Source organism: Cucumis melo, chromosome 9, assembly GCF_025177605.1.
Source record: "Cucumis melo cultivar AY chromosome 9, USDA_Cmelo_AY_1.0, whole genome shotgun sequence".
NCBI classification, from domain to species: Eukaryota; Viridiplantae; Streptophyta; class Magnoliopsida; order Cucurbitales; family Cucurbitaceae; genus Cucumis; species Cucumis melo.
The window spans coordinates 2745965-2762015 of NC_066865.1; the positions used below are offsets into that span (position 1 = coordinate 2745965).

Sequence of the window (16051 nt, forward strand, 5' to 3'; positions counted from 1 at the left end):
AGATGCAAATTGTCCACCCTCCTTTGATAATCATATGGTTTTTTGGTTTATGAAATTAAAATTTACAAACACTACTTTAGGCCGAGTTTATATTATTTGTTCTCCATCTTCTACACGTGTTTTTTTCTTAAATTAAGTCAAATTTCAAACCAAAAGAATTAGTCTTCAAAAGCTTGTTTTTTTTAGAACTTAACTAGGAATTTAATATTTCTTACTTTTTTTTTTTTTACTACAGTTGTTTCTTAAACCGAATCCAAATGTTTCTTAAACCGAAGAAAACAAAAATCATAATAAATAAATTGAGAAGAAACAAAGATAAATTTTAAGAGCAAAAACACATTAGTTCAAGTTTTTCACTTTCTTTCTAATTCACGTTAATTTTTTCTTGTTAAATTTTCCACAAAATGTAAGCTTGCAAGTGAAAAGAGAGCCTTAAAAGTCCAATTTCATTCACTTACATTGTTTTCTTTTATACCAAATCTTCTCAACAAAAAGGTCAATTTCGTTGGCATCATGACAAAGGTAACCTAAGAATTGAAGAATGGATTATACATTAGTCATAATGAGAAAAGGCTCACGTTTGTTGCTATGATAATGTTTTGTAAGAATGCCAAAGCTCAAGTTACCCTAATATTAATCATCTCTTTGAAATTTCTCAAAAACAAAGCTTCAAAAAGCTAAAGCGAACCTTTTCAAGATGCAATGTAACATTTTCTTTTTTTTTAAATGCTGAGAAAATAATTGAATGCTTTAGATTCCAAGAGTGATATTTTACATTTTTCACTAAAACTAAATGGATCAATCGCTTGTGGACGTAAGAATGACAACTAATAAAATAAACCAACACTTTTTAGAAATAAGAAAATAAATTACTCATTACTAAATACAATTACATACAAAATAGTAATCTAAAATCCTATTTGACTTATTTATTTTATATTCGTGGACGTTTGGGGATAATTTACATGCAATTCAATTATTTTCATAGGACAAACATTCCAACTTTACAACATTTAAACGTGAATGAAACTTGTGAAAAATTAATTTATATGTAGGTAGCCAGTATAGATTGAGAACCGATGATGTCTTAGTTACTGAACCCTATTTGAGTTTTTAAGCTTTTGCATTTATTTTATTTTGAAATTTTCATTAAAGAACTGGATAAAATATTTTGTGTATTTTAGATCCATTCTAAAATTTATCTCGAGTGCAGGACTAAAGTTGGACCATGAAGTTTAGAAATGATATTTTAACCCCCCACGTCAACCATAGTTAGGCTAAAGCTTAAATATGAATGTTGAAACAATCCAAGCACTAGCTAAGTAGTTAAAATGCATCTTTTCGTCAAGAGGGTGGAAGCTCAAATCCTCAATCAACACATGTTAAACTCGAACAATAAAGGTGTATGCTTCACACAACCACCCAAAACTCTTAGGAAGGATTTGAGGTGTTGAGTAGATAATTATAGTTGATAATTATAATTTATGTTTGAGATGCAAATTACTTTAATCTGGATTATAATAGTTTGTCTTTTTAGATGCAAACTATTTAAATCTAAATAAAAAAAATAGTAAACATCAGAACAAGAAAGGAGAGAGAATATAAATAATAAATAGTAAGCAAAAAATAATTTGGAATAATAATATTATAGTTAATTATAGTTTATAATTGTTAACGATACTAATTATTATAATTATATTCTCAAACATGGAGTGAAATAACTTTGAAAAAAAACATTAAACCATGAGTCCATTTAGATTAATTTTTAAAGTTGTTTATAAATACATTTTTTTTAAAACTTTAAACATTTATTTAGCTGTTTAATTCAAACAGATTCTATAAAAACCAAACATAGAAAATGAAATTCAAAAGAAAGAAAACCCAAACTTAGAACTCTCACCAATTCCCAACAAAGCTAAAAGAAAAAAAGTAGCATTATAAAACAATGAAAGAATTAGCGCACGCCAGGCCCCAACAATGAAACATTTGAACAAATCTTACCACCATCTTCACAACTTCAAAATCCTTTTCATAATTTGAATCAAAGCAATCATAAACAAACCAAAAAAAGTTTTTTTATTTTTTTATTTTTTTTTTTAAAAGGCAATGGCAATGGCAGTGAAAAATTTGCAGGCTTTAACATCTCTGTCTTCTTGTCTTCTCCAGCAACTGCACCTTTGTCCCCTTTGATATCATTAAAGCCTGCTTCCATTGTTGGCCCCACTCTCACACCCCCACAAAAAACAATACTCAATTCCTTTATATAAACCCACCGAAGTTTTGAGAGTTTTAAATTGAAGCAAACCCACTTCAAACATTTTCTGTGTGTGATTTCATCAAACATGTGGAGGACAGAAGAAATTAACAGAGAATTAAAGCAAGGAGGAGAGTTTGAAGATAAAGATTCTATAAGAAATGCTTTGTTATCAGCTGGAACAGCATTGTTAATGGCAACTTGCTTGAAGAAAGCTGTTGTTATGTTCTTAGTTGAGCAATGGCGGATCTGGGTTTTCCTTGCTTTAAACCTTATTCTTGTTGCAATTTTCTTCACTTCAAATCCTGCAAATTACAGTGAAACCCAAAAACAAGAGACAAGTGGTAAAACAAAGCAGAAGAAGACTGAAAACATAGAGCTCAAGGAGGCTAAAAAAGAAGAAGATAAAACAAAGCAGAAGAAGACTGAAAACAGAGAGTTCAAGGAGGCTAGAAAAGAAGAAGATGAAATTGAAGAAGAAGAAGAAGAAGAAGAAGAAGAAGAAGAAATTGGGTTATCAAAAGAGGAATTGAATGAAAGAGTTGAAGCTTTCATTGTAATGTTCAAGAAGCAATTGATTTCAGATGCAAGAAAAGGGGGAAACAGACAGCTATAATAATAGTAATAATAAGAAGAAGAATAGTCAATAGCCAAAGCCAAAAATCTGTTTGGCCCAACATTTTGGGGAGAAGATCTGAGGTTGTTGTTTTGTTTGTTTTCTCTCTTGCTTGTTTGGTGAGTCTCAAGAGCTTCAAAAATGTAATCTTGAACCATAAATTTTGGAATATACCATCATTTTTGTATAAATTCAAACATTTTAACTTTCTCTTTTACTCTCTTTGTTCCTTTATACATATCGGTATAATTGTAAGGATTATATAGGACAAAGAGACCGGAGCAAAGATGTTCTTTTTCATCTCAAATTTTATTGAAAGTTTCCATCTTTCGAGTCAAATCTTGTATTTTAAGTAATGAGTGATCTACAAATTTTATATAGAGGGAATACGTTAAAAAGAATTCAAATATTGAAATTTATAACGATAAGAATGGGAGCATAACCACTACACTACAACCATGTTTTGTTTAAAATAAAGTATTATTTAGTATATATTATAAGTGGATACTTCAAAATTAATATAAAATACAAAAATCGATAACGTGCCCCATTGGCTCCTTAATAAATTCGCCTCTGATCATAGGTAAGGTGTAAAATGTTTAGAATCGACAATTTTGGAAATCTTTTTAAATAGGAAAATTTACTAAAATAGTCCTTTAATAACCGTTTGATACCATTAATTATTTGTTATATGCAAAAAAAGAGATGCTATGAGCTTTTTTTTTTTTTTTTGTCATAAGATGCCATTTTTCTTTTAAATATAACAAAATAATAATAACAATAACAACAAAATACATTATTATATAATAAAACAAATTATCATTAAAGTCTAAAAATGATTTATTATCGTAAACATGTTGCCAATTATTTTTTTCTTTTTCATTTTTGACAAATTTTATTCTAAAAATAACTATTTTATTACTAATATTACATTGATTTTTTTTTTTTTTTTGATGTTTCACATCTTGTGGTATTTGGTGCAATTTTCGTTTAAGTTTATATGCATTAATTGATTTCAAGTTAAGTGAAACAAACTCAATCAAACAAATAAGAATCTACTAACCAATGAGATAGAGTATAGATTTATATGATAAGAGAATTTAATATGTTGCTATGAAAAGAAACTATGTTAGCTTCTCCTACTTTTATCTTATCCAACCCTACATCTTCATTTAGTTTATTTGAAATAACAATTTTTTTTTGAAAATATTCACAAATATCGCAAAATATATCTATTCTTTTTATTGACTACAATAGACCATGTTAGATAAACACAAATAGTAGCTTATCTTAGTCTCTATTTCTGTTTATCGTAGAAAGACGGTGATATTTTGCTATATTTTTGTTCTTTTTGTTATATTTGAAAATATCTATAAATATTTTGTTTGTGTCAGTTATGATCTAAGCTATGTTTGATTCAATCATTTAAATCCCATTTACTTCAAATGAATGAGAATGTTTTTCATTGAACGTAGAAATATATGTTCATACGAGATTTCGGGTGAAATATAATTCGTGGAATTGAATTTTGTATATTAATTTATAGTGGTGTGGTTACAATATCAATATTTGCTCTTTTGATTCTTTCTCTCAAATACAAATTAAGACTTAGAACTTTTCTATCCTCGATCTTCGATCTTCGAAAAGTTGTGGTTGTAAATCTATTTGAGCTTCAATCTTTTGGAATTCAAGAAAAGTTTGATCTTTGAAGTCTTTAATCTTTTAGAAGATGATGATCTCGAGGTTGATATGAACTTGCACGTCTTGGGAGCTTTTAGAAGTTTGAAATTTCAATTCTTTAAAGCTTAGTTCTTCAGAGCTCCAGTTATTCATTCAACTAGAGATTCTCAAATGAATGGCAAATGTCTCTATTTATAGAGAAATTTCATGGGGATAGTTGCAAATGTAGCAATTATATTCAAAATAATTAAGTATATAGCAACATTTTAAAAAAATTGCAAATATAGCAAAATCTGTCAAAATCTATCAATGATAGAAGTCTATCACTGATAGACCATGTAGTAAATGTTGGTCTATCACTGATAAACCATAAAAGTCTATCAACGATATCAGCCTATCACGGATAGATTTTGCTATATTTGCAATTTTTTTAAAATATTGCTACATACTTAATAATTATTCTAAAAATTGCTACCTATTATAATTATCATGTGCCTTTAAGTGGGCTTACGTCCATTTTCTTGTTGGGCTTGGACTTGAGCCATTTTACTTGATGGACTTAGTCTTGGGCCCATTTACTGATGGACTCAGACTCAGGTCCATTATTTCTTTGGCCCAATTTTAATATTTGGGACCTAATTGGATTGAGTATGAGAAAACTTAATTACTCAAATCCAATCGAATTATAATTATCATAATATTTGCTGTGATTACCTGACATAATTTAATTGGCCGAAATTTCTTCTTGAACAATATCAATTGATTAAATTGACCATCAATTTTGAATATTTTTATTATAGTGAAATCTCATTAGCTTCAAAACTCGCATCAATATCGTTCTTAAACCTTATTTCTTTTACGTCATTAGATATGTATAATTTTCTTGAAGGATCCTAAACCTTAGGCTTATGGAGTTTTTCACCAATTACTTCATAACTACACATTTATATTCTTTCTCTCTTATCCATTCATGAGACCTACAACTACTGCTTTTTTTTAATATTTATTTTCGTTTATTTACTAACAAAAACTAAAGTTTTGTATTATTATTTAGAAAATCAGATTGTCAATACAAACATAACTCGGTAACATAAATTTTTAACATCAGCTTTAAATTCAAAGTCGATCTCCTATACTATATATTTTTAGAAAGAAAAATAACGAATAATAATATTAATAATGCAAATTATCTTGTAACTTAAGGTTCTAATTATCAAGTCCATGCCCAAAATGAATTTATAACTCAATTGATATAGTGCTTGTACTATTAACTTCGAGATTAAACATTCGATTTTTTGTTCCAAAAATTTGTTTAAAAGAACCTAAAATAAATGATTTGAAATTTAAAATTTAAAATTTAAAATTACACACACAATTATCCATAAATAAACTAAACCTAATAGTTAAAATTAGGTATAAAATCTGTAAAAAAAATTATCCTAAACAAACAAATTTCCGTACAAAGCTAAAGGAGAATGTGTACAGTCCATCTCTATCTCTTTCAGGAGGGAGAAAGAGGGAGTCTTTAATTTTAGGCTAAATTACAAAATCACCCTTCTAGTTCTAATTATATTTCTAAACTTTTAAAACTATAAATTATTATAATTTTAAAATTAGTCCCAAAATTACGTAATTGTATAAATATTGGGATAATTATACAAATTTGGAGATTTATTTTATTTTATTTTATTTTTTTAATCGTTTATTTGTCCAATTTTATTTTAACATACATTTCTTAAAGTTTAGGGGTATAATTATTGCTTTTGAAAGTTTAATAGTATAATTACAACTACTACGATAGGTAGTTTTTACAATCTTTTTAGTCCTAAAGTATGAAAGAATATCCATCTAATCCTTGAATTTGTAAAAATAGATTTAAAAGATTCCTTATATAACTTCGTACTTTTATTTAAAACAATTAGACATTTTAAATTAATTTTTTTCTAAAATCATATAATCTCTAACACTATTTAAGTATCGTTCAATTACTTTTAAAAATCAAATAAAAAAATACATTTAAAACATTTTAAACTCATTCTTGAAAACCTAGAGGTTTAGATCTTAAAAATTCATATCGCTATAAATATAAAGATAAAAAAAATAATACATTTTTTTTAAATTTTACAAATGAAATAAAAAAGAATTTATTCTTAATATCATTTCAATGCTAAAGTAACTAAACACAGAGATCTTAATTTAATTCCTAAACTTATGATTGGGATGGATCATTAATTTAGATGAATGTTATTTTGATAGGACCAAAGTAAGTTGTTATGGCTAAAAAGGTAATTTTATTTAAATAATATAATTATTGAAATTTTGATGATAAGGACTGTTAAGTCAAACCACAGAATTTTAGGGGCTTTCACGTAATATGAGCAATTTATAGGGGTGAATGCCACGCTGGAAATCGTTTTTCTTGTTGTTGGTTTCTTACTTTTATTCTTTTCCCCATTTTTTCTTCTTCACACCAAAAAAAAAAACAAAAAGAAAAAAGAAAAAAATTCATTCCCTCTCTTCTTCTTCTTCTTCTTCTTCTTCTTCTTCTTCTTCTTCTTCTTCTTCAATATTTCATCTTCATCTTCATCTTCATCTTCATCCAACAGAAAATCCAAACCCTAGAAGGAGAAGATTTGTTCATCTAACTGATTTTTTTCGTCTCTCTTTTCACCAATTCAATTTGGTGAGAAGGATGAAGAATTAACAGGAAATCATTTTTATTCCGTTCGAAGAAATTGAAAAAATAATGTGTATGAAGAAGCGTACCTGATTTTGGTGAATCCGTCAAAACCTACTGTAGAATTGATTCTTCTGTGATCTCATTCTGTTTGATCGGATTCCACTTTGAGAATCTGAATTCCATTCTTCGAGAGTAGTGATTTGTTTCTTCTGAAATCCGTTAATGGTTTCCAATCCAGATCTCGTCTTCTATTCCTGCATTGCAAGAGGAACTATAATCCTAGCTGAATTCACGAGAGAACCAAATCTCGATGACTTACCTCTCAGATGTATCGAGAAAGCTCCTCCTCATCACTCCATCTTCTCTCACACCATTAGAAACAGAGCGTACACCTTTTTGATCGAAGGTTCTTTTGTTTATTTCGGAATTTTTCATGAAGACCTTAACAAATCGGAGGTTTCTGGTTTCTTAAACCGCTTAAAGCGTGATTTCGAGGTGTTTCTCGAGAGCGAATCGCTCAAGGGTTTTGAAAACTTCACTTCTTACTGTTTTCAATCGCAGTTCGATTCGAGTTTCCGGCATCTCCTGGGGTTGAATCTGAACAAAACATCGTCCAACGGATTGATGGGAAGTCAGAGATCGAGCTTGGACTCAAGTTCAAGAAAGCAAATACCATTGGTTTCCAAGTTTTCAAATCCGGGTAGCTTAATGAAGAAGAAGAAGAAGGTGACTGGGGATGGTAACTGGGAAGGAGGGAAGTATGGAATGGATGATTCTGTGGATCTGTATGATGATAACAATGGTTTATGCAGTAGAGATATTACATTGCTGATGCAGAAGAATGGTTCTCATAATAGTGAGCGTCAAAAAGCAAAGCAAGTATGGAGAAAACATGTATGGGTTGTTTTATCCATTGATTTGTTTGTATGTTTGGTTTTGTTTGGCATATGGCTTTGGGTTTGCAGGGGATTTCAGTGCATTGAAAGCTGAAAATGCCTGAGGTTTTCGATGAATTTCAATCCTTGATTGACAGACAATGATGATATTTCACTACAACAAGGGTTGAAATTCAACATCACGTGTATGATTCATGTAAGCTTCAAGTTTGTATATTTTTATTTGCTTTGCTCATAATCTTTTCTGGGTTTCTCTGATTCTTCTTTTTCTTTCTCTACATTTTGTGTATGATTCTCTAAAAGACAATACCAATTCAATGGGGTTTGGTTTATCCAAATGGGAATAATCTTTGTTTTCGTCATTTCACAAACCTTCAATCAGAATCTGAAATTGGGATAACCTTCCCAACTATTAATTTTAGGACTGTTCGAATTATCCGATAATCCAAATAACCTAAACTATCAAACCCAAAAGTTGGTACTTTTTCATTTTTCCTTTCTAGTTGACTCATCCAACCCATATTACATACCTATTGAAATACTTTTACATATATTCCTCTTTGATTGATGCTTTTCTTTCACAATTATTACGATGTTTATCTTATGCCATAAGTATTATGGACAATCTTTGAGTTGTTCCAAAAAATCATCAACTGGCTGTACATTCTCAAATACAAATACAAAAGTTGGAAAAATAAAACCTCGCATTCGTGCTGAAGGCTTGGAGCTAAGTTAATTAAAACTTCATATCCACATGTCATTATCACATTAACGTCAGGGGCAGGAAAGTCAATATAGCATTTAAGTTCAAGGGCATTTTAGGAAGAAGTTATGATCGGATGTTGACTTGCATTCAAGGAAGAATTTATCTGATTTGTTAGATCATCAATGGAGTGGTGGTTAAAGGTTTCAAACACATTCACATTAATAATAAAAAATAAAGTAACAGTAGGTTACCAAATAAACTGTTAATGATAACGTGACAATAGGTATTATTATATAGTACAACTGGGCTGGAAGATTCTAATAAATAGGATTTTTAAGTACTTGCCAGTAAATTTGCTTGAATATCAAAAAGTACTTTCAACCCTACTAGTAATAAACTGTACTTTCAACCTCACATGAACAAGAGTATCGTTACATGCATTGTATAATCAACACATACACATGATGTTCATCCTAACCACAAGGAGTCAGCTTCTTATTCCCTGCACCTCGAGGATTGTCGTCTTTCCAGTCGTCCCATGCTCTCGCCTTCTCTTGAGCAGCGTCGTCATCGTCGTCTTCGTCTTCTACACTAGGCCCAGGCTTTCGAGTGTTGTCCTTATGCCATGCGGAGTTTGCTTCTTCAATGTACTTGGCAGTACTCTCTTGCCATTTGTTCATCATTTCCATCTCTCTCAGCCCAGCCTCCTCAATGCTCATGGTTGGCAACCTTTGCACACAAGATTCAACCCATAAATTAAGTGTACAAATTCCTTTTCTCATAATCGAACGCAGTTCAAATATTATTTAGGTCTCTATACTTTTAGTTTTGGTTTATCTTTGTTTTTGTACTTTAAACTTGTCCTCAAACTTTCAAAAAGATATCATTTTGAACCCTAAAAATGAAATAAAAACAATGGGATCAAAAAATGAATCAAAGTTGAAAATATACCAACCCAAAGAACACTTTATGAAACTATAAGGACCTAAATGAATCAAAACTAAAAGTACAGGGTCAAAATAGTATTTAAACCATTATGTTTTCCTCAAAATAAACATATTTTGGGAAAAAAGAGCTCAGCTAACATTTTCCTTCTTAAACAGTAGACAGGGTACAAAAGAATAGAAAATATAGTCAGATTGACAAAATAACAAACGAGAACAAATACGTACCTAAAGCCAGGTTGGAAAACCTGTGCAGCCAACCTCTCCCTCTCGCTTGTAAGGGGTCCATTTACAAGACTTGCTGGTCCAAATATCATGGGCTGATGTTTGTGTTCGTGTGCTTGAGAGACATTTGCTCTTCCTTCTAAGACATCCTGAGCAAATGTTGCACAAGTGATAGGTGGTGCTGGTTTGGTATATCGAGCTCTTACAACACCATCCCGATGCCAAGCTTCTGCTCTTTTCATACGATCATCAAGAATCTCTCTAGAAAAGTTCTTGTCCCCATCCTGAGATATATAAAAAAGAACAAATGCTCTTATATCTCAACTTCAATCGAGTATGCTCTGAGAATGAACTCCCTAACTAGCTAGCCAAGCACTTCCGTGACAAAACATTTTTTATAGTTAAATAACCAAGTCCAGAAAACATGAAGGGAGGGAATACATTTAATTTAACACATCATAACGCCAGTTAGCAATATAGAGTGAATGCACAAGCAGTGCATGAAACCCCTAGAAAATGCTTCCATTTTGTTTGAAGAATGGTTTCCTGTTCCTACCTTTTCTTCTTTTTCCTTAATGGAAGAGAGCATCTCCTCCTCCTTCTTCAGCATCTCTAGCAAATCAAAGGCCTGAAAATACATAGCATTTTGAGAAAGTCTGAATACAATCCTAGAGGGTAACAACCTGAAGATATTAAATAAGTCTGCATAACCTGACCTTGCAGATTGCCAAAGTGATGGTCGTAAGCCAAGCCTGTAGACAAAAGAGAAAGGAACTTAGTGGACGACTGAAAAAAGCATAAAAAACTCTATCACCTCCATCAAACACTGGCCTAAGGCCCAAAGACTAACTGCACCAATTTCTGAGTGAGAAAGGGTAAACGACTCAGTAGGTAGAACACTTAGCATGCATAAGACATATTGTGGTTTCATTGACTTCCAAGAATTTATTTCTTAACATTGTTATGAAATCAACAAATAAACAGTAGAAAAACGTAAAGATTAACACACAGATATATGTGATTCACTAACGGTGTGTTAGCTAGTCCATGAACAGCGAGACCCCCGTACTAGGTTGTTCATAGCACCACATGCATTCCAACATATATAGAGGAATAACAAAAACAGAAAGAATTGCAATCTGATGTTCCATGTGATATAGCCAGGATGCAGCCAAGGTTGAAAGATATAAAAGAACCATCTGTATTGTTATTGTATAACTTGTCTTCTTATTTATAGATAAAGCGTGAAACTATCATAAACAACAAGTGTGATGCCACAATTTATTGCTATTCGTTACAACTTCCATCAATTTTTCTAACCAAAATTGATGTATCTCGCAGCCTAAAACAGGCAATGTGACGGAAAACAGAGAGAAATGAGATATTACTGCTAATATAATTTCACAACTAACCTCACGTTCTTCTTCTCCATCATCGTCCAGCACATCCTCCTCTCCTGCCTCTATAGGAGCAGACAATGCAGATGCTTTGCTTGAACGTCCACGGCGCTCTTTTCGCTCCTTTATCTCAAGTAACTTTGATTCAGCAGCCTTTTGACGTTTGAACCTTGCAATCTAGAAACAAATTTTCGAACATAAGTGCATGTCGACTGCAATAACATTCACAAATTATATCTAATATTTTGCAAGAAATGAACTACATTATTAATAATTTAATTCTCTACTTACTATCTCCCTTGCAGACAATAATCTCAAAATGTGATGTGAGCATACTTACTTTACGAGCCCTTCGATCTGCAAGTGAATTTCCTTCAGTGGATGTTTGAAGTTCCTCTTGTGGCACCAGTTCCATAGCTTCACAAAATGATATGAACTCCTAGAGAAATGCCAAATATTCAAGTTTCAAAATTAATGATGAAGCTTCAAGATAATAGAATGAATTTAACCATTCAACCAAACAGAATTCATTTTACCCTGAAATATAAACTTTCAATATTATTGAGGTAAAATTGTAGGCTGCACCCACCTTTAATTTTGCCTGGGAAGCCCTAAGGAGAGGAATTCGGTCATCTTGTACAATCTTCTCAGTCAACTCAGCAAGATAAAATGGCACCTGCAGGAAGCAACTATCAGAGTTGGATAAAATATTTGGATTTTCTCGTGACTGCAGAAACGGCCATAAAAACTATCTACTTGAAAAAAATATCATTCAAAAATCACAATTACTCAAACTGATAGATCTGATAAAGTTCTAGGGAATATAAATACATTATTTGGAAGACCATTTCATAATCCGAACACTAGGGGCAATGAAATTATAAGCAATGGAGAAAATAAATTGGCAAGGAGTTGCATATCTTACTTCTTTCTTCATATTTATTTAATTTTTGCATAAAGAAATTTTTTATCTGAAAAATACTGACAAAAATCTAGTTGTTCTATCATTAGAAATTTATGTGTTACTTGCTCCCTAACGTTTGACTTCCACAGGTTATCACTAGTTTAATACGTTGATAACTTCCAATGCAAGGTGGATAAGGGACAGAAGCACAAAGAATGAGTCAACACCAATCTCTGAGTTCTTTGAGAAACTTGAGAAGATGGAAGTACATAAGAAATGTCAGGAAGGCTGGTACTACAATGTTCTTGAGGTTTCTATTTAGGCTTTCCATGAAACGATGGTCTTGTAACTTTCTGCTCTTTATCACTTAAACAAAATGGAGCGCCAACATGATAAGTAGATGCTTGATCCCCAGTTCCCTCTAATTTTTTGACTACCTTTTTTTGTTCAGTTACTAAGACCTTATTTGACAAGCAACTTAAACTTATAAACACACTTTTACCTATAGATGTATATATTTTCTTTTTTGTTATCTACTTCCTAATATTGTTATCCAGATCCAAGAAAGCTTTAGAAAACTAATTACTAAAAAAATTTATTTTTGTTTATGAAATTAGGCTGAGAATTAAAATGTGATGTGAAAATCACAGTAAAAACAAACACAATTAAAAAAGAGAAACTAAAAACTAAATCCTCATCGAACAGGAGTATAAAGAAACCAAAAAAAGAAGAAGAAAAAAAAAAAAAGAATCAAATAAAAACTTACCAGAATATATTTAAGATTTCCGGTACTGATATCCTCCTTAGTCTCATTAGCTGAGAACAATCCCAGCTTCCCAATCATGTCCTCACACTTCTGTAATGCATCACAACCCTTCCTCACAGCGTCCTAAATTCCCCAAAACAAACAAAGAAATATAAAACCTCCAAAATCTAGAAACCAAAAGAAATCTTAATATAAAGAACACTAAGGTGCAAAAAGGGTACCTGATCCAAACCAGACTCAGTTGCAGCGTTATGAATTTTCCTCGCTTGTTCAAAGATTGAAGGCAGAGGCAGGTCGTCCATTTTAGTGTATTCGGGAAGAAAGAAACCCTAATAGGCGGCTAAAAATGGGTTGAAAACAAATTCACATGAAAAATTCAGAAATCGGAAATCGAAACCCTAAGTTTCGTCGATCAGAAATGGGAAAAACAAAATGAAGTATGAAACGATGAGACTGAATTATGGGGAGAGAGATTAGAAAACTGAAGAACGGCGATCGGAATTCGATTGTAATGAGCCGCCGTTGGGCCGTACGGTAATGTTAGGTTCTTAAAGGATTCGGTGTTGTCACGTTCAGACAGTACTATGGTGTGGAGCACTCCGTCAAGATTTACCTCATCAGTAAATTACAAATGGAAATTGGCTTCGGCTTGTTCTCGGTAGAAGCCTAAACTAGAAGGGACTTCAAGTTTCTAGAATCCAATTTCGTATGGGCCTCGGGCCCAATTATGGAAAGATCCATATACAATCGGCCCAATAAAACAACTCGCAAGAGGCATTCCGGAAACAAAGTTGGGTGGACTTGGGCTCAATAATGAAAAAATCCATAAATATTGGCCCAAAACATCTTGTAAGAGGCTTTTCTGGAACCAACGTGGTGTGGGCCTTTGGACCAACATAATTGTTTGGTTTTTTTAACTTTTTTTAAGAAAGGAGATATAAGTTGGAGAAAGTATCTATATATACTATACTATACATACAAGGGAAAGGCTAAGCGGAGAATCTTTACTTTCCATTTTACCCTTACATGTTTTTATAATCTTTACTCTTTGTTACAACTATTTGAGTCGAGGTGGTTACACATGAAGTGATGTAACTTTTCGTGTATGGATGCGATTTAAACCATACATATATATATATATATATATATATATATATAAAATGTTTGAGACACATTCTTTACTTTATGACTATTGAGATTGCTTATTATTATATAATGAAGTGGTATATCTTTTTGCATATGGATGTAATTTAGACCATACACATGAAACATTGTGATCTAATCGTTGACATATGTTTGAAAAGACTACTACGTGCCTCATTGTATTACAACTAATGTTGGGTTAAAGTGGTTACACAACGAAGCAATGTATCAATTCATATATAAGTGTGAGTTTACATAATAAATATGAAACGTTACTAGTTTAATCTAGACATATGTTTAAACGTCCTCTAATTAATTTCTCGTTTTTCTTTCTCTTTAAATATGTACAACTATTTGCAAAAGGTATTTCATTAATTTAGAATATTTTGAAGTATTTTTGTATTGTGTATTGAAGTAGAAGTACAAAATTTCACTAATAAGTGTATTGCTCGTAACAATTAAAAAATGAAAGTGGTAGTGAAAGTTAAAGAGTCAGTACTTTTGTTTGCAAATAGTTTTTCACTCGCAGTAAATAGTTCTTTTTACAAAATGTGTAAGGATTTATAATTTAAAATAATCATTATACCAACTAAATTTATCCACTTTTTCAGTTCAACATTACAGGATGAAAATTTAAACACCAAAAATTTTGATTCAGTAATATAATATTTTGATCAATTTGAAAACAGTACTATGAAAACACCAAACAAATTTGTGAACCATGACCATCATGTATTTGAGTTTAGGAATCCTAGTTGTGAAGTTGGTGTTGGTGTTATCTCGATATTAGGTTGTTGAACTCATCCATTTCAAATCCATCAACCCATCAATTGAATTAAATGCATTGTTCTGCCATTTACAAGTCGGTTTTTTATTGCACTTTTTGTTGGACCCTCTAGCTGTACCAGTTCTTCAATACTTGATCAAAGATGATTTGACCAAACTTTCACTATAAGAAATTTTGCTTTTGCCGACGACAAACATGCCGACACCCCTAAATTTTGTCAGTAGAAGAGGTATACGACAACGAATTATGTTATCGTCAGTAATAAGTGGAATCGCCGACGGAAAAAATTATATCGTTGGAGTAGATAGGTTTTTACCGACGAATTATTTTTATACCGTTGGTATATGTAGACATATGTCGATGGTTTATTATGACCGTCGGCTTAGGTGAAAAACGTCGATGGAATTAAATTTACCGTCAGCGGTTCTTTTAAAACAAAAGTATGGTGTATTTTCTTCCCAATTTTATTCTCTCCCAATATAATGCCGCGGCCGAAGAACCCTTCTCTGTACACGATTTTTTTGCCACCAACCCCCGCAAGTCTCCATCGACCGTCATCATGCTCTGTTCTATTCTTCCCAATTTCGACTCCTCCTGTTCCATCGTAGCCGCCGTCGCTTCTCCTTCTTTCTCTCCGTGCTGCATTGCATCACATCCCTTTCGTCTCTGATTGTTGTTGGCTGCTACACCCTTTCGTCTTGGGTATGAAATTTTCTTTGTTACGTTGTTGAGTTAATTGGCTACTTTTACTTTAGTTCTTAGAAACAAGATTGTTGAAATAAGAAATAGTTTAATTTACATATGTATAAGGAAAACTAGAATTTTCACAACTTCGAACAACGTTTTTAGAGAAAACTATTCATAAGTTTGATTTTGGATCTGAATTGAAACTCATTGATAATTTCAGAATAAGTTGACTCAATAATTAAAATTGAGGGGAGGAGAACTATTGATTTTCTACATGATTTTCTGGTAGTTTGAAAATAAGTTGCAATTATAATATTTTGGAAATACAATTAGTAAGTCAATTGTTTCCTTATATTAAGGTTTTTT

The 16051-nt window shown here is 31.6% G+C and overlaps 3 protein-coding genes across 3 annotated transcripts; 2 read left to right on the top strand and 1 right to left on the bottom strand.

Moving 5' to 3' along the window:
- Positions 1-2236: 2236 nt before the first annotated feature.
- On the top strand, positions 2237-3061 carry LOC103498035 (uncharacterized). Its single transcript, XM_008460487.3, has one exon. The coding sequence runs from the start codon at positions 2343-2345 to the stop codon at positions 2868-2870; it is 528 nt and encodes a 175-aa protein (XP_008458709.2). The 5' UTR covers positions 2237-2342; the 3' UTR covers positions 2871-3061.
- A 3979-nt stretch (positions 3062-7040) lies between these two features.
- LOC103498036 (phytolongin Phyl2.1-like) lies at positions 7041-12756 on the top strand. Its single transcript, XM_008460488.3, has 2 exons — positions 7041-8322; positions 12452-12756. The coding sequence occupies exon 1, from the start codon at positions 7453-7455 to the stop codon at positions 8218-8220; it is 768 nt and encodes a 255-aa protein (XP_008458710.2). The 5' UTR covers positions 7041-7452; the 3' UTR covers positions 8221-8322; positions 12452-12756.
- On the bottom strand, positions 9051-13709 carry LOC103498037 (PP2A regulatory subunit TAP46). Its single transcript, XM_008460489.2, has 9 exons — positions 13290-13709; positions 13069-13191; positions 11988-12074; positions 11739-11837; positions 11414-11575; positions 10718-10753; positions 10558-10629; positions 10005-10285; positions 9051-9561 (listed from the first exon to the last, which is right to left on the bottom strand). The coding sequence occupies exons 1-9, from the start codon at positions 13368-13370 to the stop codon at positions 9306-9308; spliced, it is 1197 nt and encodes a 398-aa protein (XP_008458711.2). The 5' UTR covers positions 13371-13709; the 3' UTR covers positions 9051-9305.
- Positions 13710-16051: the final 2342 nt, after the last annotated feature.